Source organism: Crotalus tigris, unplaced genomic scaffold (assembly GCF_016545835.1).
Source record: "Crotalus tigris isolate CLP2741 ecotype Arizona unplaced genomic scaffold, ASM1654583v1 scf7180000017576.4783729, whole genome shotgun sequence".
Lineage (NCBI taxonomy): Eukaryota > Metazoa > Chordata > Lepidosauria > Squamata > Viperidae > Crotalus > Crotalus tigris.
The window spans coordinates 3309916-3335498 of NW_024096487.1; the positions used below are offsets into that span (position 1 = coordinate 3309916).

General features: G+C 38.8%; 1 protein-coding gene across 5 annotated transcripts in view; it reads right to left on the reverse strand.

The window, feature by feature from the left end:
* The window catches only part of PRDM11 (PR/SET domain 11), a 58496-nt gene extending 33271 nt beyond the window's left edge, over positions 1-25225 (reverse strand). The window contains exons 1-5 of one of the 5 annotated variants that reach the window (XM_039358921.1): positions 22825-25085; positions 10257-10354; positions 8720-8823; positions 4968-5230; positions 4520-4587 (exon numbers count right to left, since the gene is read on the reverse strand). In XM_039358921.1, coding sequence (XP_039214855.1) covers positions 4520-4587; positions 4968-5230; positions 8720-8823; positions 10257-10351 — 530 coding nt within the window. In that variant the 5' untranslated portion in view covers positions 10352-10354; positions 22825-25085. The other 4 variants (XM_039358959.1, XM_039358931.1, XM_039358941.1 and 1 more) reach the window with 4 other exon arrangements.
* Positions 25226-25583: the final 358 nt, after the last annotated feature.

Genomic DNA, 25583 nt, shown 5'->3' on the forward strand with positions numbered 1-25583 from the left:
ATACATCACACATATCATTCTATAGATAGGGCAGTAACATACTGTCTATCCTTTATGCTAACCTGAATAATAAGGTACACAGACTGTATCAGTTTATTCAAGATACAGCTTCATGAGTCAATAATGAGGAAAGTATCCAGAAGAGTAAGTATTAAATGCTTCAGGAAACATGAACTAGAAGGTGTGCTTCACCTAAAAGGGAAGCATTATCTTTTGTATAATACATTTCTTTGTCAGAACCAAGCTGTACAGCAGGGAACAGACAAGAGATAATACTTACAACTGGTTGATGGGCTGTCAACCATGTCCAGATCCACTCTCCGGGAAGCCGTGCATCTGGCATGACGAATGCAGTGTCAACTTGATGGCTCTCTCGTGGGTGGTCAGGATAATGGCCGAGGGCCTCCTCGGGCTTCTGGGACTGGAGATGGACCTCTGCATGAATGCCAGTTTGTCTTTGGTCCTTCTTTTCATGTCGTCCCATCCATGCTTAATATCTTTTACAGATCTGGGAACATGGCTCACTGATGTGATTTTTCTGGCTATAACTTCCCAGATCTTGTCCCTGTCTGCATGAGATAGGCGTATTGTCTCCCTTCCAAACAGCCTGGCTTTGTTCCGAGTCACTTCAGTGACCAGAATGTCCAGTTCTTCCCTGGAGAACTTGGGCTTCCTCTTTCGTTCAGTCATGTTCCTTGGGTTCAATATCCCACAAAGGATAAATGGTAAAAGGAAATCAATGCGATATACTCACACTACTATAAATAAGAAACATGTCCCATTGTACATTAATATTCAGCTTGATGAGCTTCCTCTCAAGATAATGCCTTTCATTCTTACACAAGCATAGAAAGTCAGAAGATATTTTGTTTGTAAAACAGCAGTCCTCTTAAGTTGGCGGGGAAAAAGATCACATGCAACTTGTACCATGTTTTGGGTAATCTTTGCATGTAAATGAACAGGTATTTTGAGGCTTTGTTTGTTCTTCGAGAAATTTAATTATCTTGGCAAGAAATGAAACAACTACTAAATATTCTAATACAAAAAAACACCAATTCTAGGAATTAAAAATTACATTTACTGATTCATGTAAAAATGGATCCTGAAGATATTTACCACAGGGCAATGACTCAAGAGACCAAATCGATTAAACACATAACACCAAAATAAATAAATAAGACCAGTAAGGGTATTCTGAATTTTCCACACTGAGAATTTTCCAAGATTAACAACTGTTTCTCCTCCTTGATTAAATGATGTTTGCTCCTTTCATGGAAAACAATGAATAGTCTTTCTGTTAAATAGATTAATCAATGTTCACCTGATATTGCAGGAAATTTCTAACAGACAAAAGAAAATTGAGATGCTAAGAAGAACCATGGCTACTTTCAAAATTTACAACTCTGTTCGGGAAAATCTGAGAACTTATGATGTTATCTGCAAAAAATATTCACACAGCAAAGTACATAGTGTTTTGTAATCTGATATAAATTTCATTCAAATTTTCTATCTTTTATTGGGCTTTGACTGACATTTCATACTAGACAAATTTAGCAAATATCCTATAACTCACAAATACAGTAGTTTCTAAAAAGTCTTCCTGATCCAACCATGTTTATCACATGTCTTTGACAAATATTTAACCAGAAAAGACTCTTTCCATATTTATGAAATATAATGTTGTATTGTTCAAAAATGTGACATTTTAATAACATATAACCATTCCCCACAAATAAGCAGATGAACTAGCACAGAATACACTTATCCCATGATAAATGCCAAGCAGCTTAAATGTGCTCTAGGAGCCCAAGAATAATTCAGAATGTACCATATTTTGTCAAAATACTGCATTTTTGTTGAATTTTACATCCATTATAACCATTTTTTTCCATTACACCAGCCCTTCATTCAAACCTAAGTTAATTTACTCAGAAATAAATTACATTTTAGTAATGACTTCTTCAGGAACTTATTTTAGAAGGCTTGGGCAGTTCTAATTTGACCATAATTGCCAAGGTAGGACTCATCAATTTTACTGTCATTATCTGCGGTATCCAAAGAGACCATGAAGCTCAAAATGTACATCCTAATATTTCAATTTTTAATTTAGCAAAATAAAATGTAAGAAAGGAAGGAAATCCACGCTTTTGAATACTTTGACCATCCTGAGGTAGCATAAGCCATAAAAAAAGCTGTTCTAGCATTACAGTTTCAAATCCAGGCAATATTTTTTTTTAAAAAAATAGTACCCTTCTAGGTTTATGTTCCTGTCAACATCATCAGTAACCATACATTCGTTATCATATTCCAATAAGAGAAGGTGATCCATACTTCTCTTTACTAGTAGCATATTTTCCTAGCTAATATTGCAGTTTAAAAAACCAGTATCTTCCTTTCCCTATCATGTTATCTATTTTTAATAATGCGACACAAGCATTATTGCAGACACAATGTTCTGCAAGCCTATTACAACTTGAAGATATTTGAAATAAACTAGAAAGGCAGCAAACTAAGAAGCTAGAATAAAACTGTTTCCCATTCAACTGCAAATTTCAATCAACATTATACCAACAAGTTGTTAGCGCCAACAAGTGTTACAGAACTCAACAAACTTGAAAGGGTAACCTATAAACGGCTCCACTATTTCCACTATGTTCTGTTGGAGCCAGGCTATTCAATTGGATATTTTTTTAACACTGTGGAAAGATATTTAAAAATGGCCTCTAAGTTAATGAAGATTAATTGTTATTAGTAGTAGCCTCAGAACACTGATTTTATGTGAAAAGAAAAAAAAAAGGAGGGAGAAGAGAAAACTGGCATGAAAAATGCTAGATTACAGTATAGTACAGTGGTGACGAACCTATGGCATGGGTGCCAGAGGCAGCACTCGGAGCCCTCTTTGTGGACACACGTGCCATTGCCCCAGCCTTGCCTCCCCTCGCAACCCTCTCCTCTCCAGCAGCCCCCCTGAAGGAGACTTGCCCTCTAGCGTGGCCCACACGGAGCAGGGCAGCCAAGGACATGGCAGCCAGGCAGCGTAGACAAGACTCTGCCCTCACATCCCATCATGCAGTTGATGCTGCAGGGCGCAGACAGAGGGTGTGACCGCCATAGCGCTTCTGGCTGCCTGGGCAATCTGCGGCGGGCCCTGGAGGTGGTGAGTGGTCCTGTGGGCAGGCGGGGCGGGGGATGAGGGGCAGAGTGGGGGTGGGCAGGGAGTGGAGTGGGGGCGGGGCCAGTTTTGGGGCACTCAGTCTCTAAAAGGTTCGCCATCACTGGTATAGTATATGTCCAAGTGGTTGGAATACACAATAACACTTACAAGTCTCACAAGTAAACTCTAATATCAATATAGATATATAGACATTTGCCTTAATTTCTTATTTTTTAAAATTTGATAAATACTTTTGATTGGCTACTTAGTTTTTCTGTATTCCACCTTTACTATTATTATATTTGCACTCCAATTATATGCAGACATGCTTACTCACAAATCACACTAAGTTTGATATGATTTCTATCGAAGCAAATCAAAATAATATTGTATATTTCTATATAGAAGGAAATGTGTTGGTTGGTTTAAAAATAACCAGTGTTAATCTGATATTAGTGTGCCATTTCATCTATTACAATACATCTTCAAGAAATACATCAATACATTTCTGATATATGTCTTCCTCCTAGGGACAGCTGGAAATTATAAATCAAATTTCCCCAATGCTTACAATATAGATACAATAATTTTTTATCCATATCCATATCATTGTTAAATTAATTAAAACATGATTAGTTTAAATACAGCATTTTCGAAGTGTTTTGTATTTTGCCATGTGCCATCTACCATTTGAAACAATCTGCAGCACAATTGTATACACCAATCCAACCACAACAACTAGGTATATATTGAGACTGATTTAGGGAATAAAATAATGACAGCACATTCCTGACCAATTTGTTCTGTTCATGAGCAGAGTTGTGAAATACTTTACTTAAAGTAGGAATAGCTAGATGTTTTTGTAAAAATCAATTGAGAGATAATAGGAGAGTTATCAAACTGAAATTTGTGGATGTGTTTTAAGTTGCAGAAATGATACATCTGCTCTACTTGTCCCACTGTGTCATTAAAAACAAAGATAAAATAGCCAATAATCCTAATAAAAAGGACCAAGCAAGTTTCCTATGACAGAATTTTTTCCATTCTGATCTACTTCATTTCTCTTCTGATCTATTAGCAAATGCTTTCAAATTATTTTAATACACATAAAAGGTAATATAACCAAAATACAGAAATCACTTCTAAATCACTGTAATGACCAGGTTCTCTCTTTGTCCCCTATAAAACTCTGCTTTTTTGTACAAAAGATAAACAGAATATTTGAAAGAAAATTTATCAATGAAATTAAAAATCAAGTCGTACGTAATCATTTTCAAAAACTGAAAAAGGGGAAGTGTATTCTTTCTTTTTACAGATGCAAATTAAAAACACACAGGGGAAATTATATATAGGAAACAGACTCACCTCATCCAGTTTGAGGTAGTCTCATCTGTTCCATCTATGGATTTATAGTGGTTGTTCTTATCAACAATCTGAAAAAAACGCATACATTTATAACAAAGTTAGGATTATACAGAATAAGGTAATTAAACAAATAAGTGTAATCTTTTAATTTTTCATTCTTAGTACAATATTACCTATTTATTTCTTGGAGCTGACCAAAAAAATTCATCTGGAAGACAGCTGGGCTTTGCAGCCTGCAGAACTATGTTTTCTTGTATAAAAACCTTACTCCTGACTTCCAAGTTTTACTTTGTTCTTTACACTTTAATCTTTGCCTGAAGATTAATTGTGTGAGGAGCTTCTTAATTACACATGTTCTTCTTATAGCTAAACTACATTTTTAAGCAAATGTGTTCCAGATGTTAATCTCACTGATTCCTTAAAGAATCACCCCGCTAAGAGTACTCACCAGCCAAGAGAAAAATCCTGCTGACTTGTCCTGACTAGACAGCTTCCCTTCATATGGTCCAAAGATGCGACCTTTGGGAATAACGTCACTTACGCAGCGGACATCTCGTTCCCCATTTGGCTCTTTGATCACTTCCATGCCAGGAGGGATTGTGAGCACAGCTCGTTCAGGGATGCCAATGGGTACTGGAGCATCAGACACAAACATTGGTGGGCCATGATTTGGACATTCATCTACAAAGTACTCCTGGCACGACTCACAAACTATAGAAAGGGGAAATGACAAGAATGAGTCAAGTCCTCCTAATCTTGCTAAGGATGCCAGTAAAGTATTTTGAATTTAATTTTAATTTTCAAATTAAACATGCTCATGAATTACAAGTTCCATCAAAATTGCAAACAAATTACCAAAAATATCTAGGGGATTTTTTTTTCTATTAAAAAGTAATTCCCAGCCACCAAGCTACATCTTTCTGAGTCATAGGTTATGGATTCAGCAAGGATTTCAACTCATTGCAATAGGAAATCAAATGTTTGCTTCCTGAATGAAGGTATAATTCACAAAAACTTGCCTAAAAGAATCAGATATCTTTGAATCCAACCATTCCTAGAAGCAGAAGCAAACAACTATAGTTTACCACAACTACTATGTTTGTATCACCCTTATTCCACAGCCAAAACTAAGGAAATAGTATGAGTTAAGGCAGGAAAATGTGTATTGTGGTTGCCGTGGAGGCTTTTTGAACCAGAGATTATTCCTGGCCCAATGAATATTTAATTTTTTTTTTTAAAGATGGAAACACATGAGAATTAATCCCAATAGTTCACATTTATATCATAACATGTACATGAATTTTCTTGTGTATGAATTATCTTTTTCACAATTAAGTATCAGACCAAGGTTTACAATTAATCCATTAGAGCCGAGGTGGCACAGCAGTTAGAGTGCAGTACTGCAGGCCACTTTAGCTGACTGTGTTCAGCAGGTCAGCGGTTCAAATCTCACCGGCTCAAGGTTGACTCAGCCTTCCATCCTTCCGGGGTAGGTAAAATGAGGACCCAGATTGTTGGGGGCAATGTAAATATATATATACATTGCTTACTGGTGTACATCGCTTAGAGAGTGCTTGCACTTAAAGCGGTATATAAGTCTCATAAATAAATAAATTAGTACTGCATTCCTTTCATAATTTCCTGAACTTTTTCAATAGCTCCAAGGCTTGATTTTTAAAAATTTCTTTTATGGAAATGCAAAAAGCAGCTTTGTCAAACTGCAATTGAAGAAATTTACTGGTGGCTCTGAAGTACTTCTTATCTCTTATTTTATTGCAACCTCATACCATTGTCAATACAAAATTGGTGATAACACATATATGTAAATAAAGAGGTAGCTATTCTGGCATGATCAGCACTGTGGGAATCATATAAGAACAGTGACATTGATTATAACTTTTTGAATCAAAACAAGAGTTCAAAGCAATACTATGGAGGAATCAATGTAATTTTTATTGCATATTGTCTCAGAACAATGCCAAGTTTTGTTTAAATGTAAATTTGAACATAAACGTGAAGAGATATATTTAATGCTTTCTAAATTGGAACCCCAATTATCACCCAAGTGAAATAAAGATTCTCTACTTCTTTCTGTTTCAGTAGAAGAATCACATGAACATTTGCTTTAAAATCCTAAGTATGCTAATTCTCATTACAAAATAACTACTAAAAGTGTTAATATGATCCTGCTCGGAACTGAAAGGCAAGAAAAGAGAACAAGCGGCACACATTTAAAGTTTCTCATGTGGGAAATTTTATAGATGTTGCCAAAACCAGAACAGAATGTCAGAATGGAGATCATAAAGCAAAAATATTTTTCTTTCAAGAAAAATTCTTTACTGTATGCTTTAGGCTTACACAAAATGGGGAAAATGTTTTGTTTCAAACACTGGACAAACCCACTCCATTCTGGAGATTCTGCTCAATCATTTCAGGACAAACAGAAGTAAATCTAGACTATGTTAGGCTGCAGAGTAAATAAAATCTGGAGAACCAGGAAGAAAATTTTGATCTGTTATCATCCTCTCTGCTCCTTCCTACCCTCAGTATTCCCGGCATAGGACATTCCACAAGCTTGCTGTGCTTCTAGCACAGTGGTTCTCAACCTTTTTAATGCCGTGACCCCCAACCGGTCGTAAGTCAAGGACTACTCAACTGGTCGTAAGTCGAGGACTAATCAACTGGTGCAGCACCGTTTGCAGAATGGGACTTTTGGCGGGCTCAGCAGGGCAGAGACAGCCTGGACAAATCCTATTGGCTTTTGAAAGCCAATAGAATTAGACTCTGTTCAAGAGAGTCTATTTTATTGGCTTTCAAAAGCCAATAGAATAAAAGGGAGTAGCACAGCCAAGGAAAAGGGGGAAAAATGGCGGACTGCGTTGTTTGGTGACCCCCGTGAAATGGTCGTTCGACCCCAAATGGGGTCCTGACCCACAGGTTGAGAACCACTGTTCTAGCGCCTTCTCTCCTTCCCTCAGTTGCTGCTAAACTTTCAGGGCAAGAGGTTGCTTACCTCCAATTTTTTATGCCCTTGGCTTTTTCCCAGTTCTATACATGGATGTAAATATCCCAAATATATATGTTTCATTTTAAGCATGGACAAGCCTAAAACAGCTGTAACAAACATTTTGCACATCTCTATTGGACTTCATATACTGTATAGGGTCATACTGACAAACAACCTTAGAACTGGTGAGGATTTTTTTTTTCTGGTTGACTTTTCTCATACTAAATCTATTAAATTGAAATAACTGCTTGGTCACAAAAGTTTTTTTCTTTTCTTTTTTTTAGTAAATTTAATATTTTAACATAGGACTCTTGTGATTTTTTTTTTAAAAAAACTAATATGAAGAATTAGGATGTAAATTTGAATAAAACCAAGCCACATTACTTATGTCTTTTTTGATAAAAAAAAATAAAATTATCTCTTTTCTGATCTGTCTCTTCTACTCTGGAAAGAAACATTTGCAACCAAACATAGAGAGCACTAAGGATTTTGCAGATTAAACATAAAAATGTCATGTCAGTCAGCATTATAGGTAGCAGAAAATACTTTTCCATTGGACAATATCAATTTGAAAATTAAAATCAAATCTTTCTGAGAAAATTTGCCATGTTTCCTCTGATATCTACATGTATGACAGACAAAGACTGTTGAGAAATAGTCTTGCTGAGTCTTTTGAAAACTCTGTCCTTCCAATTTTCTTATAAGTTAATTTCATGGATTTAAGGCATGCTGCTGAATATATTCAAAATTGCCTCTTGGATATAAGCTTATTTAATAGAAACTTTTTAGCTGTAGGGTTAGAAACCTTTTCAGATGCTGTTGCCATCATATAATTAATTACAGTATTGTGACACCAAATAAATATTTTAAAAATTAATTTTAAAATAGCCTGAATCTTTCAAAGTTTCCAATATCATGAGCATTATGAATATTTGCTTGAATTATTTATGAGTTTTCATGTGAGACAGTCAACATCTTATGAAGTTTGGCAAATCTGGCAAAAAAATAGCTTTTTAAAAATTAATTGTGGAAAAAACTAACCGTAGAATCCTAAGAAGAGAAATATGGACAAAATGCCACTACTTTAGTTTTACTATTGTTGTTTAGATAGCAACTGTGACCTTTCTATTGGCTGTATTTTCTATTCTAAAAGTTTAATACTAGAATGGTTAGATCACCAATAAGATACTTACACCAGAAATCTACCTGCTGAAAACTTTTGGACATGACCAACTCCTGCTTTCCTTTTAGCTTTTTAGGCTCCACATCCACAGAGTGAGAGTCAAGCTTTTGAGAGCTGACAAAACAAGAGAACACATGTGATATTCTACTATAGAAAATGAAGAAATAGAAAATAGAACAAGTATATGTTGGTGTTTTAGAGTGGCTGGTTGGTCTAGAAGTGGAGTTCTCCTCTCACAATCTGGAGGCTATGCAATGATCCTAGGTAGCGGCAGATATTTCTCTCTCTGGGCGCAAAGACAAAATATCTACTATGAGCTCCGTGTAGGAATCAGGAATGGCATCAGACCAGTAAACGTTCAGCTCCATTCAGTTGCCCTGATGCAAAGGATTACAGAGTCGTTAAAAGAAAAAAAAATGTTGTTTTAACCCTGAGACTAAAATTAATTTCCTGCTTGTGTGTCAATTTAGTCTCTACCTACTTCAAAATATTTTTTAATTCTCACTTCTTGGAACTTTTCTTGAGCAAACTATCAAATCAATTAGATGTACTGGAGCCCTGGCACCAGGTCTACACATTTCCCCAAATTTCTGAAGGAAATTTGTAGACTTGGTGCCAAAACTCCAGTACATTCAACTATTTTCAAATGGCTCTGCTTCTCTTTGGCTCCTTAAGTGGCAAAAATACCTCAACACCAGCAAACATGTTTGCCTAGTGTCCTGCAAATATTATTCTGACATGCTATTTTAATTCCTTACAGCATGGGTGGGCAATTTCTCATAGTGTGGGATATATAGAGACAATAAAGGAAAGGGAAGAAGACTATCTCAGAAGAAGGCTTTGATGCCATATTAATTATAATCATTTAACAATAGACAGACTTCACCAAACACCATGATTTAGTACTGAACTATGAACCAAGCCATTAGCCATTCAACATCAGGCCTTCTTCTCAACTCTGCCCTATGCTGAATCCCTCTCCTTCAGAAATATAAAGAGGTATTTATCCCAGTCACATTTTCCACACAGTCTGCTATGAACAGGTGTTCTATTCTTTCTCTGTACAAGAAGATATATTGTTCCCCTTAACCCAAGTTGCTATATCAGATTGGAAAGAAATAAATAGCTTTAGTACCAGATGTTGACCAAGCCACAGGGATATAGGAAAAGAAAAAGATGTTTTCAAATCACTGACAATCTTATAATAAATATTAATAAAGAGCTTGAACATAATTTCCAAAATGCTTTTACAGGGACAGGGTTCCTATTTTGGTGGAAAGTAAAAGGCAGAATCATAATGTATATTTTGCCTTGATTAGACGAAAAATAAAGGTGGTATGTAAAAATCCAACAAATAAATGCCATGATGTGACTTACACTCTTGTGTCCAGTGTTGGGAACTACTTATGACTGAAGCTGGGACACAAATATGAAAGGTTAATATTTACACTGTAACATTACAATGCACTTATCATCCTTATTTGTCTCTGCAGTTTGCACGGGATTCTTATATTGATAGTGCAAATCAGAAACCCAAAGGTTCTTACCCAAACTGTCCATATTCTTCTTCCTGGCACGGAGAACATGGTTCTGTCTTGATTGTTACCATTTCTCCCAAGCAATCCTTTAGTTTTTCAGTCATGTTCTATTAAAAAAAGTAAAGGTAAAAATATAAATTTGCATTTCAAAGCAATGTTTTTCCTAAACAGATCCTGAAAGAAATTGATTCTCCAGCTGATATGGCATTAGATATTAGCATTCATAAAATCTGTTCCTTTGTCTTTTAAAAACATTTCTCTCCCAATAATGGTACCTGCATCAAAAAAAATCAAGAATGAACACAAATTCCCTGCTCAGTTTTGCTATTTTATTCAGGTTTCATATCGAATTTTTGGTAAATTTTTTTATATTATCTTTAGCAGCATAGGAGCCACTACAGCTCCTGATGTCTGATTTCTTATAAGCTTTTAACACTTCCATTATACAACTGACAGTTTTCAGGATTTGCAAATATGTCTACATGGTTGGGACACTTTTAACTTATCTTCTCTAGTCTAAATATTTCCATAGTATTCAATCTGCAAAAAAATAAAACATAAATGAAAAATAAAATCAGAATTATCCATTGGATTCCTATTTATTTTTAGGGCTGCTTCTCTTCCATATACAGCAAGAGAAGATTGGGTTTGAATTCCTTAGGAACATAACACTGAACGCAGTACAATTTTAAAAAACTGCACTACAGCAGAAAGGAAGATCACCCTGAATTATGATGAGTCCTCATCTTTAATTTGGGGGGAGGGGGATGTCTTGTTTCCATTACGGACTTTTTTGTGAAGCAACATCAAGCTTCTTAAAGACTTAATTTTACTTTCAGGTCAATATATTTATTGCACCCTTTAAAAAGCACCCTAAACAAACATTTTAGTAACTCTTTTAAGTCAAAGACATTTGCAGAGGCTCTTAGAATACAACAACCCAACTTAGCCTTGAAGCTCCTTAGCCTTAATCTCAAGGCTGCCTTTTTCTCTTTTCCCAAAATCTTTATGCCTTTTTTGTTTATTCATGCTCAGGGATAGTCAACACCCCATTTTTGTTCCCCAGAAATCATATCTGACCAGCTAGTTCAAACTGTCTGATATGTTACTTCTATCTGAGAAGGGATTAAGAGAAAGACATGTAATGTAAACTCCCAAACGTACTGTCCTACCTCTCCCCAAAAAATCAAGGGAAGAAAATTCTGGTTTCATCCACCTTGATCATCATTCCCACCCAATGATGGGATCACAGGTACCACAGTGATTCTACTTTGTAGGTTTGCCATAATAAAGAGTCTGCGTCACCGCAGTCACATGATCAAAAATTGGGCACTTGGCAATTGGCTTATAGTTACAATGGTTGCAGCATCCAGGGGTCATGTGATCTCCATTTACAACCTTCCCTTGGCAGCTTCCCAGAACAAAGTCAATGAAGGAACTGGATTTGCTTAACAACCCTTTGATTCAAGTAATACTTGCAGTGATTTGCTTAATGACCATGTCAAAAATGTTGTAAAATTGGGTGTAACTCATTTAGCGACCCCAACGCTTAGCAACAGAAGTTACAGTCCCAATTGTGGTTGTATATTGAGGACTACAAGTATTACATTAGCTGTTAAGCCTGGGGTTGAGTTATGAATCACTAATTTATATATCAACAGCTATGTTCCTTCCCGGTTCATATTTAAAACGTTAATTTCATAATGCTGTAAATGTCAGTCGCAAAGAACCAAGAACAACAGGTAGGTTACTTCTGAATAGTTCTTTATTGTTGTTCACCTACAAATAGAAATCTTGCCAGGCTAAGGCAATTATCTGCCTATACTCTATCAACTGCTAGGGAGGAGCTCTTTTAACTCTCTTTCCGCTGACCAACCTTCAAAGATCCACCGTTTCATTTACTCTCTGGGAAAGAGCCCCTCCCTCCAGCAACTCTGAACTACATTCCATCAAAGTAAAAAACCATATTATGTGAACTATTCTTTTTTTTTTTACTTTGATCCAATTTTGTTTTAATTGCCATTGTTGCATGTATTAGTTTATGCTTTAATAGTAAAAATAAATATTCAATAAAATTGTTTTGAATGTCTACTGAGAGTATCATGTCTATTAATAATAATGAAGAGCCTTTTGATAATTAAAACAAACAGTGCAAGCTTTCACAATTCAGAGTTTACTTCATCAGACTTCATCATGTGCCTGCATGAGAGACAGACAGAGAGAAGGGGGGGAGGAAGACAATGAGAGACACAGAGAGAGAGAGAGAGAGTTGTAGAGAGGAAGAGGGGAAGAAATACTTTAAAAAGAAGTGAAAGATAATGTGGATTATCTATAAAGAAAACAGCAGCTGTGTTTGATAGAGACATTCTCCTGCTTTGTAATTAACACATACAGTTCGATAAGAAATTGTAGTCCTTCCACAATCTCAGAAAAATATTTTATCTTCATGAATTCTAATCCTATTGCTTTGCACTGAAATCAGTCTTTGTAATTCCTGGCCTGTTCACTAATCTTTTGCTAATTCCACCAGGCATGCTAAATGTCAACATTCATCATTCTAAATTTCCCCAAAGAGTACACAAAGCTAGATATATTATGCACATTTCAATATAGAAAAAGCTGGTAAAAACAAAGGATTTGATGATTGGAATATTGCTACTATAAGCTCCTTCTCTCATTTACTCACTCATGGCCCTAAAGTTCTAAATGATTAAAAAAAAAAGGTTTTCTGTTAAGTTTTCATAGTACTGTAACTTTGGTAACTATCAGAAACTGAGAAAAAAAGAGGTTAGAAAGTAAGAAATGTTATGACTGGATTTGAAAAGAGTATTTTATCTTGGTAGAGTAATTCATTAATTAAAGTGTTTTAATTCTGCTTTTTGACTAAAACACATACAGAATTAATAACTGAAACCAGAATTTAGAATGCTATCTATATTTATAGTATATAATTAAAAATATACTACATACAGCCAAAATATCAATCAGAAGGTTAGTGAATCAATTAATTGCACAACTAAATAAAACAAAAGCCAAAGGAGAAAAAAGTTCAACTTTCCAGTTTACACCTGAAAGAGAGCAAGAAGAACAAACTTCAGATTGAGCTGAACTCTATTAAAATGTAACTGGCCCGTGAAAAAGAGCCCATTCTGTGTGGACAGTAGACCAGCTTCATTAATGATAGGGAACACAACTTGAAGAAAAAACTTTCTAGCTGCCTTACAAACTGGGCATATAATATTCACATAAATTAGAGTTTTTCATGTACTTTGGTCCTAACCCATTTAGGCATTTAACATATAAAACTAGGCCCTGGAAAATACAAAATTAAATCTGGAAACCAACTAATAACCAGTGCAATTAAAAAATATGCTGTCCTTTAGAGTCAGTCAAGATCCAAATGCAATATTTTAGACCAAATTGTAACTTCAAAATTACCTATAAAGCAGTTCCATATAGAGACTATTACCGTGTTTTCCCCAAAATAAAATCCAGTCTTATTTATTTTTTTGCCTTTTCCATGGTTACACCTCGCTGCGGTGGCACCGACAGCCCCGTCCAGCCAGCCCACTTCTTCTGCAACCAAAAGAAATGCCTCTTCAGCTGAGAATGGAGCTCCTGCATTTTGACATCAGAGGCCTTCTGGAAAGGCCTCTGCAGCCGAGAACCGAGCTACAGATTCAATCCGTAGCTTGGTTCTCAGCTGCAAAGGCCTTTCCAGAAGGTCTCTGATGGCAAAATGCAGACCAGGAGGCGTCGCAGAAGAAGTGGGCTGGCGAGGTGAGGAAAGTGTTGATTGATGGGAGGCCTAGTTACAACAATAAGCAGGTGCAGAGTGCTTATTTATTTATTTATTTATTTTCAAATATTTATATGCCGCCCAATCCCAAAGGACTCAGGGCGGCATACAAAGTTAAAACAATGATAAAACAATAAAATAAAACAGTAAAACCGCGAGTCCGATCATATCCCGGCCCCCCGGGGACATCAGCCCCAGGCCTGCCGGAACAGGAGAGTTTTAACGGCCTTCTTAAAGGCCGGCAGGGTGGGAGTCGTTCGAACCTCAGGGGGAAGTTGATTCCACCAGGTCGGAGCCACCACAGAAAAGGCCCTTCCCCGAGGGCCCGCCAGCCGACATTGTCTGGCCGACAGGACCTGAAGGAGGCCCAATCTATGGGACCTCACCGGTCTCTGGGAGCTGTCCGGCAGAATGCGGTCCTGTAAGTAACCTGGCCTATGCCATGAAGGGCTTTAAAGGTGATAACCAACACCTTGAATTGCGTCCGGAGACCCACAGGAAGCCAGTGCAGCTCGCGGAGGATAGGGACACGTGGGCGTACCTTGGCGTGCCCACAATAGCTCTCGCGGCTTGTTCTGAACCAACTGCAGCCTCCGAACGCTCTTCAAGGGTAGCCCCATGTAGAGCGCGTTACACTAATCCAGTCTTGAGGTGACAAGGGCATGAGTGACTGTGAGTAAAGCCTCCCGGTCCAAATAAGGCTGCAACTGGTGCACTAGGCGAACCTGTGCAAAGGTCCCCCTGGCCACAGCCGATAGATGTTGTTCCAGATTTACCTGTGAGTCCAGGAGGACACCCAAGTTGCATGCCTGCACTGAGGGAGGTAAATTTGCCCCCCCTAGGACTAAAGATGGACCATCCAGTTGGCCTTTGGGAGGCAAGACCCAGAGCCACTCAGTCTTGTCAGGGTTGAGTCTAAGCCTGTTCACCCCCATCCAGACCCTCACATCTTCCAGGCACCGGCCCATCACGTCGACTGCTTCACTGAAAGGACACGGGGTGGAGATATATAATTGGGTATCATCCGCGTACTGATGATACCTCACCCCGTGTCGCCGAATGATCTCACCCAGCGGTTTCATGTAGATGTTAAAAAGGAGGGGGGACAGGACCGAGCCCTGAGGCACCCCATGATCGAGGCGCCTAGGGGTCGATCTCTGTCCGCCCGCCAACACCGACTGCGAGGTAGGAGGAGAACCACCGCAATACGGTGCCGCCCACCCCCACCTCTCCGAGACAACGCAGAAGGATACCATGGTCGATGGTATCGAAAGCCGCTGAGAGGTCAAGAAGCACCAGGATAGAGAAATAACCCCTATCCCAGGCTCGCCAGAGGTCATCGGTCAGTGCGACCAAAGCAGTCTCAGTGCTGTAGCCGGGCCTGAAACCAGATTGAAAAGGGTCCAGATAATTGGTTTCATCCAAGGATCGCAAGAGTTGAGATGCCACCATCTTCTCTACAACCTTCCCCACAAAGGGGAGGTTGGAGACGGGACGAAAGTTCTTCAAAACAGCTGGGTCCAGGGAAGGTTTCTTGAGGAGGGGCCTCACCACCGCTTCCTTTAAAGGTTGCGGGAAAGACCTCTCCATCAAGGAAGCATTGATTATTGCCTGGAGCCAGCCTCGTGTCACCTCCCTACTGGCAGAAACCAGCCAGGAGGGGCACGGGTCCAATAAACAGGTGGCGGCATTCATTGCCCTCACGGCCTTGTCCACTTCATCAGGGGTCACAGGCTCAAACTCGCTCCAGATAACATGACTAAGACCAGCCCCTGGCAACTCGGCTGGCACTGCCCAGTCGGAGTCCAGGTCTCTCTGAATCTGAGCGATTTTGTCCGAAAGAAACTGAACAAACTCCTCAGCTCTCCCCTGCAAGGGTTCCTCCACCTCCTCCACTTTAAGAAGGGAGCGGGTCACCCTAAACAAGGCGGCCGGGCGAGATTCTGCGGATGCAATAAGTGCGGAAAAGTGAACATGCTTTGCCGCCCTTATCGCCACTAAATAAGTCCTAAGATAGGCTCTTAATAGTGATCGGTCAGATTCAGAGTTACTGGCCCTCCAACTGCTTGGGGCAGTTCCACCCCCCCATCCCCACCCTACCTTGATTTTTAGGCATGCGCCAAAACTAGGGCTTATTTTTGAGGTAGGGCTTACTTTTGGAGAAACACGGTACCATAATTTATAATAACAAGAAAATGGATCACTCTGGGAACATCATTAGGCTATTCAGAAATGGTTACAATCAGTCAAAGTTGAAAGAATGTTTTTGGTGCCAAACTCATATCTATGCATCAAATAGCAAAGCCTTGTTGAGGACCATTCTTAAATCTAAATAAATACTGAGGTCTGGATCAGCCTTACTATTTTTCAAGAGTAGTTCTTTCACAATCCCATTTCATTTTGGCTTATTAAATCTCATTCAAATCAGATAACACAACTATAGACATATTAGCTGTAGCTGGATTGAGATTTACAGCTGTGCATCATCTGCATACAGACGACACTCCATATTATATTCCATGATAACATCTTTAAATTCTTTATATAAATATTAAACAGGATAGGATTAGTTACACCAAATGATACCGATCAGGGCTGCTAACAGATAACTATTTGAACCTCTTAAAGTGATGCTTCTCCTGACCTATCTGATCAATCATATTGGAAGTTTCAGTAAAACTAACATGGGTGCATTCACATCTAATATCTAATTCTTTGTACACATCTATCAAACAAAGTGGCCATGGCCATTTTGGTACTGACCCAAGGTTTGAATCCTGATTGAAGTAAATCCAGATAATCTTTTTCTCGGGAATTATGATACCACCATGCACTTTATGGTTTTACCCAGGAAAAAGCAGATTAGATACAAGAATAATGATCCAACCTGTCAGGATCCAAAGAGGTCTTTTTCAGTTCTCAAGCAGAGTGGAATATCTCTTGTTATTAAAGATTGGTTAACTAATTTTTGCAGTCTGTCAATTCCCTCTCTCACCTTTAGAGGTCCAAAGGTTGTGGCTAAATAGTTAAGACACATGGCAATCCTTGATAAAACAATACATCCATCTGAGAGTTTAGTGCTCTCCAACCTTAGATAACAGTGCTTACTCATGAGAGTAAGCATGAGAGACAGTAGTTTTAAATGTAGGGGCAAATTCTCTTCTAAGCTTCTTGCTCACTTAACTGGGCAACCCAGTTAAGAATTTGTAAGAAATTATTTCAAGATGTTAATAGAAGATGCTGGTTTTACACTTTCAAAAATCCTATTTCTTTAGGTTTGGTGCATCCGAGAATTACAAATTGTAACTTGAATAATTATTAAAGATAATAGAATAAAAAGTCTATTATAATACTGCATTAATTTTGGTCATATCTTTATTTGTGGTTATTTTTACTTGTTGCAAAACTTTAAAGTAAATTTTCCAACTTTGCTACAGTATTTAGTACAGAGTATACATGCATGTTTATTATTTTATTTTATTTTTAGTTTCCCATCTATTTATAAAAAAAATAATAGTGTAAATATTTTGTAGACAAATGCCCAGCATGCTGAACACTCTATAAAGGAAAAATAAAATCAGAGTATCAAAAGATATGCTGTAATTTATCTAGTGAAGATAATATCCAATAATTGGATTACATTTCCAGGGAGATAGTGACTGACACTATCTCCTAAGAAGGTATGCAAAGGATTCATAGCACAGAGCATATCAGGGATAAAAAGCAAAGTTGACTGCAAATAAGCACTATGTACAGTGCCAAGATCCTTTCTCGTGTTTTGTGATCATATTTATAGAAGCTTCATCATATCCCAGAAAATATTAGCAAAACAGCCACTTGTGGGTATACTGTACTTTCCTAATATTAATCACAGTTAAAGAGCCTGAAATAAGGTAAGAAAAAAGACAAGGATTCAAATACTACACTTGCCAGTTGCTTTGGAAACATTGTACTTCCCATATGTATTTACTGTCCATGGAATTAGAAGACAATGCTTGTTAAAATTCCTGACAATTTCCAGTCCTGCCACTTCTACACAAAGAAGTGCTGCTGCATCCTGGCTGCCAGCAGTTTGGCAGTTCGAGTCTCACCGACTCAAGGTTGACTCAGCCTTCCATCTTTCCAAGGTCAGTAAAATGAGGACCCAGATTGTTGCGGGCAATATGCTGACTCTGTAAACCACTTAGAGGGCTGTAAAGCACTGTGAAGCAGGATATAAGTCTTAAATGCTATTACTATCCCTCTCTTCAATATTCTTACTGTATAGACTACTTTGGGGACTCTTAAACATTCTTTTGAAGAACTATTAACAGACAAGAGTCTTCTCTAGTTTTTACTTTGCCAAATTTTGTCATACATTTTTATACAAGAGAGGCATGGAAACCTTTCTCTATCAAGGACTGCACCAAGCCTTATGTAGGAATCCATAATACATGGGATCAGAACCCAAATATCAAAGTTAGTCAAAATTTTAAAAAATGTGTTTTACTGACACAATAATTACAATTTGACAATTACTTGGGCATTGCAAGGACAGCTCTTGGAAACCACAGATTATGCAGTCTGTATAATCTTCCCCAAACTTTTAAGATGTCTTTATATATTAAAGATGTCACTGATAAGATGTGGGGAAGAAGAATAGAAAATTAACTACATCCAATACTAGAAAAATGACTATATTTTTCATTATATTGGAAGACAAAAGCAAAAATAGAATATAGTTTTATTTTTCTTATATTAAAATAGTGCCTGCTAGTAGTGCATTACGTAATAATGTCTTAAACCTAAAATACATCTTCTAGGATTCTGTTGCTTTAATGAACTGCAGTGAAGGGACTAGTTCATGCATTTCAAAACACCCTTTTAGCCTTTGAATCTAAAATGCTGCATTAAGCCTGTTTTACATCATTTCATTCTAGTGTGTCCCAACCTGATGCTCTCTAGCTGAATACATTCATTCAGCACGTCAGTGAAATAATCTTAACACTGACTAGGGTTATTCTGTTTGACCTGTAGTGTTGTGAAAGATATCTTAAAAAGTGAATTAATTCACTAACATGTTATGAGGGTTGCATGAACACAGTAACTGTTTTCAGTTACAACTTGGAGTATCATTTTATGAATCTGGAAAATGAAGTCCAATATAGCGGAAGATATCCAGGATGGGAAAGGCCATATACCAAAGAACTTTACCATTCTGTAAAAAACCACAATGTCCTGCCCTTGCTAATGCCCCATGATCAAGTATCCAAGGAACAAAAAGACTAAACGAAATGAGAGTTGGTGCAACTCTTTATTACAGTGGTTCTCAACCTTTTTAATGCCGCGACCCCCATCCGGTCGTAAGTCGAGGACTACTCAACCGGTCGTAAGTCGAAGACTACTCAACTGGTGCAGCACCGTTTGCAGAATGGGACTTTTGGCGGGCTCAGCAGAGCAGAGACAGCCTGGACAATTCCTATTGGCTTTTGAAAGCCAATAGAATTAGAGTCTATTCAAGAGAGTCTTTTCTATTGGCTTTCAAAAGCCAATAGAATAAAAGGGAGTAGCACAGCTAAGGAAAAGGGGAAAAAATGGCGGACTGCGTTTGGCGACCCCCGTGAAATGATCGTTCGACCCCAAATGGGGTCCCGACCCACAGGTTGAGAACCACTGCTTTATTAAATCCCTAATCTGAAAACTCTGATAGCTCTGAGAGGCAGTCTCAATTCTAAATTTAGTTTATAAACCAGATTGATGAAAATTAAAATAACTGTAATGTTTGCCTAAAGATCATTAACTCATCAGTGTGACTTTCTTATCTGCCCTCCACAAGAAGTTAACAAGAGAGCAGGGGCTATAATATGAAATCCTGTTAGATGTTATGTTTATCCCTCCATGCATTGGCATTGCCCCCACACAAATACCCCAAGATATTCAAATATTTCCTATTAGAACTAGCAGCTGTCCTCTGAATTCCAGGATGTACCTTAAACATTCTGAGAAAGAAACCCAAGATTTACTTAGTGCTAAATGGTGTTCAGAAATATGGTATCAGTATAGGACAGTAGTTCTCAACCTTTCTAATGCCGCGACCCCATAATACAATTCCCCATGTTGTGGTGACCCCCAATCACTTATACATCACCGGGTACCAGGGGCATGGCCAAAGAAAAGAGGGAAAAAATGGCGGACAGCCTTGTTTGGCGACCCCTGTGAAATGGTCATTCGACCCCAAATGGGGTCCCGACCCACAGGTTGAGAACCACTGGTATAGGAGAAGAAAAAAATATAAGAAAAAATAGTTTATGGAGACTTGGACTACACATACAATGCATGCAGAATATTTTAATAAAGTCTCTTTCAATTACATATTCTAATACTCCCAGGCTTGAAAAGCTTCTTAAAGTAATAAAAATGCTACTATTTTTTTAGAGGACCTCCCTGATCTAAATTGCTGTGAAATGTACTCAACAACACTTAGGAGACATAGGACACTGTGGGGTTTATGGAAAAATAATATATTTGGTACATGGCTTTTCTCTACCTGGGAATCTCTAGATACATTAGCCTTCATTTTCCTGAATTCATAAAATTATAGGAGTTGCAAAATCTAGGCATGACCCTTCTCTTAATGACTAATAAAAATAAGGTAGTAGTGGTTCATGAGGTTTAGAGTACATTAGTCAGGTTTCACTTCTTTGATTGAAGGCAACTTAAAAATAAACTTTAAAAAAAATAACTTAAGGATTTTTAAAAGTACTGCTGTCACCTAATTCCACTAGCTTGAAATGCTTCAAAATGTTCCCATCGATAGTAAATTCCAAAATTGAATGTTCTGGCAACAAGAGCAACTATGTTAACTTCATGCTGGTACTGGAATTTCCTCTTACTGATTTAAATAGGAGGGAATATTTAAAAAAAAAATCAGGGGAAAAATATTCTGGCTCTCAATGCAGTTACTGAAACTGTAAGACAGCCTCTTTATGTCTACCTAGGGCAGTGTTTCTCAACCTTGACAATTTTAAGGCATGTGGACTTCAACTCCCAGAATTCCACAGCCAGCATTGCTGGCTGTGGAATTCTGGGAGTTGAAGTCCACATGCCTTAAAATTGTCAAGGTTGAGAAACACTGACCTAGGGATAGCTCTCTTCTTGATGAAACTACCTGCATCAGTTTCAGTACTATGCAGACTTGATCTTAATTAATATGGCTTTTATTTAATAGCCCATTCATATATAATTTTAATACACAATTCATAACATGCAATATACAGGACTGACTGAACCTTGAAATAAAAACATAAATATTGTAGCATCAGGGTAGTCTACTCCTTCAAGGTTATATTTATAATGAATAAAATGGATCGTCTAAATAATATAGTAATTTATTTACTAATAAGGAGTTCATTAATAATAATGTTCAGGCCATAGAAATGGCTGATTGGCTTTTAAAAAGACAGCAAGAAAAAATAACATAAACAGATCTACATTAGATCAGACAAGAGATCCATCTGGTCCATAGTCATTCCCAAAGTGGTTAACATAAGTCTGTAAGCAAAAAAGAAGATATTATTCACTCTCTAGTTTGTCTTTCTGGAAAAAAAAGGCTAATTCACCATCATAACCAGGAGGCATAGGTAGCTTTATCTTCCATTGATTAATTGAATCCTCCTTTTTAAAACCCATTTGTAGCTCTTACTGTATCTAAATGACCAAGTTTAACCTCAAGCTCTTCTTTTAACAGTCATTACTCTCTGGCCATTTAACTTTTCTGGATGCAAGGTTTTAATGTAAGTGGAGAACGTATGGTTTCTACATAATGCATAGCTTTGTACAATCACACTTCCCTCAAACTAAACCAAGCCCCAAGTTATCGTTTTTTCTGAGTATGGTATCCTTTCTGTCTTTGTTCATTTTGTTGATTTCGATCGCTTTGTCATCACACATCTTCTCCAGCGGTGACCTGAACGATGCACAATATTTCTGATACTGGCAGTTTTATTTTCCATTCCTGAAATTCGCCAACACGGCATTTGCCCGTCTCGTGGATTATACGACATTCCGAAACGGTAGCAGAGATTTTTGCCCACGCAAATCATATTTTTTTTTAGTCCAAACCACATCTGCCTCATCGCCGAGCCAACGGCCTATAGGAATGACTACTGCACAGTCCTTGACCCTTTTTGCATGGAAGCCGAAATCCACTTTTTTGCTTGGAGTCTAAAATCACTTTAGGCAGCAGCTAACTTCTCTGAGTGGGACATTTACTCCAAAGGAAGTAGAGCAAATGAGCCCAACCTTCGACTTCGGCCACCTCCTCCTCCTCCCGCGGCGCTGCCAAAGTCACCCAGTTGCTTCGGGACCCCGCCCACACGTTCCCTCTGGGAGCGCTCTCTGGCTTCCTCGGCCTCCTATTGGAGCGCGTTCGCGTCACTCACCGGATGTAGTGTAACAGGGAAAGAGGGGAGAGGAGAGGCAGGAGAGGAGCAGAGGAGACGGTGGCAGCAACGGCAGGAGGGGAGGAAGGGGCTGGGCTGCGCCGAGCTGAGCGCTCGCCCCACAAGGAAAGAGCGAAATCGAGGCGGCTACTTACCTGCCTGGCCGCGCCCTCCGCCGCCGCTGCTGGGCGAGGACTGCAGAGCAAGCCCTTCCGTAGCAAACGGTCCCTCCGCCCGCAGCGGCCCCCAGACCCCGAGCCAGCGCTTCCCCAGCTGCCTTCAACTCCGCCCCCCCCCACCCCGTCTGCGCTCCGCAGCCATTTTCGTCGCCACCTTGGCTACCGAAGGGCTGACTCACCTCGGCACTGCGGGGCCCTGGCTCGTCGTCCGGGGGCAGCCCAGCTTTCCTGGCGACCACCCGCTCTGCCACCCCCGTCGTCGCCTTCCTCCTCTTCCTCCCCCTCCTCCCCCTGCGGCGCCGGCCCGGGCAGTCCAGCCTGGCTCGCTAGTCCCAGGCGAGGACGGGTCCCGGGGCCGGGCCGGGCGCGGTGGCAGAGGAGGAGGCGGCAGCTGAGGCGGCTCCCTCCCTCCCGGCCGTGACCACCATCTTATTAGCACAGGAAATGACATGGCGAACGGAAGAGAGGGGCGTTCGGGGGCTGAGCCCGGGGACCCCCCGAACCCGGAGGAGGAGGGGAAGCGGCGGGGCTGGCGGGCGGGCGGCTTCCAGGCCCAGCCTCGGCGGCGAGGGAGTCCCCCTCCCCAAATGCTCCGCCTTGGCCCCTCTGTTTTTCCACTGGCTCCTTCGCCAGGAAGCCCCACGCCCCCGTTTTTCTCCCCGCCATTCTCGGGTTTCTCCCGCGGCAGCAGAGAAAGGATCTGACCCAGAAATAGCGCGGCGTCCGCAGCAAATGGGAGCGCACCGGCAACCTGTCCCTATTTAATATATATATTAATATATATATTATTAATATATATCGAAATCCAATATTTTGATTTTTCTGCTATATCCCCCAAACTTAAGCCTTGGTGACAGCTTGGCGCGTCCAGGCTTTCTCGGAAAGGGGTGCAGCTTTGTTCCGTGCGCCTTTACTTGGAAGTAAGTCTAACGGCGCTCACTTTCCAGAAAGGCGATCCCTGTTTGTTTTCGGCCTTTACCTGCCGGCTTTGGGAATCGGGAATTCCGGTTTATTTGCCTTTTCTACCTCCCGTTTTGATTTTGAACTTGCGCTGACGTGCACGGCGTGAAGGATCAAACGACTGGCATTTCAGCAAAAAAGATAACTCCTAGAAGTAATTCCCCGTTCATCTAGTTCACGGTGACTCTCAAGGAAAGCTGCAGTTACTCATGTTTGCGTGGGAGTGCTAATAAGGCTATATATATAAATAAATATAGACGAGGTCTGATACAATGCTGGGTTCAGGCTATGCGATAGCCCGCGGGGAGGAATAGTAGTTCTCAGGATTTGGCATACCGAACAAAGCAAATTTTGTCCTAGTATTTCCTGACAAGGCATCTGCCAGAATTGCCAGAAAACTCTTGTATGCAATACAATGGATTGTCCTGCTAAGTTCATGCAGCATAACAGGGATATATATAAATTAGCCTCTAGTGGTTACCATTATGATGTGTGGCAATGAATACATATTTGCATCATGGTCAATTTGTTAATTCAGATATCTTAAGAAATTCAATCTTTAAGACAGAAGCCTCCTAAGTTACACATCAGATTGGACCCCTTAACTGCCAAGTTTAGGAATGTTTTAAATAGTATATTGGGGAGAGGGTTATAATCCTATGTGTGTTATGAACTAATTTACAAGAAAAGTTTGTCCATGTTGACAAGCAGGCATTATTCAGTCTAAAATACATTCCAGAATCCTGTTATCTCTTACTGTATTATTCTGCATACATTACAGTATTTACTTGTAATGTAATTTAAAAACTGTTCCATCTCTTACTGTACTGTTCTGCATATCTGATGGATATACTGTTGTGTTTGTGTCATGATGCTATATTGGATATAAGAAGAGGAAATAAAGCTTTGTTCACATCTACACACCTCGTAATTTACAGTTGTGTTGAACATTCTTTGATTTTCAAATCAACATATTGATTTTTAAAAAATATTTATTGTTTTATCATAAAAAGTAATACAAAACAAAAACAAAATGAAACAATACAGAAGCATACTTTCAACCCTAACAACAACAAAAAAGAAAAAATCTGTACAAAAAAAAGGACATTGCAAAGGACGCATTGAATCTTCTGTGTGTTTTCATTGGAACTTACTCTAAATTGAATGTGCAGGGGTCACTATTGCACAGAGAAATTCTAAAATATATGAAGGGATTCTTGATAAAAGAGGTGTTCTGACCAGGGATAAAGTTAGAAGGGTGAATTTTTCACCTCTAAAAACATCCCTCAACAATTTACACACCTTTTCCTGGATTAGAATTTTTTCTTGCTTGGTCTCCTAAGAGGAAGGAATCTTTAGATATTGTACAACAGAATCATTGCTTTCCTTCCTAAGGCTCAACCAAGTGCTTTATATCCCTATTGCAATTGAAATACAGTAGATGAAAGACCATCAGAAAGGCAAGTGCAAACGTACAAATGAAAAAGATGTCTTTAAAAAAAAATCCTACAAATACTTATGTGGTTTATTTCACAAATTATAGATTTTCTTATTTACAAATTATAGGAATCGACTAGATTTTTTTTCCTTTTCAGATCTCCAGTTCAAACAAGGTAACCAGAACAGTAAACAATTATAGATGAAGTGACTGGTTGTAGAATATTTGTCTTCTTTTTGAACATTTTGCTTATAATTTCCCATACTAATGTCCTTTTCATATGTGCAGCACATTGTTTGCATTTACAGTGTACACTTCCTTTTTTATTGTGCTCCCAAAATTTCTGATCTAGCTCCAGTTAGATTTAAAAAAACAACTTTCCATAAGCAAAACAACACAATCCAGAATCAAATCCACAACACAATAAATAGAATAAAACCACTAATGATTATATATCATTTCAGCTGAAGTCCAGATCAAAATTCTCAAATTTTTAATTTGTACGAACATTAGAATAACAAATATATCCTTTGGGTTCAT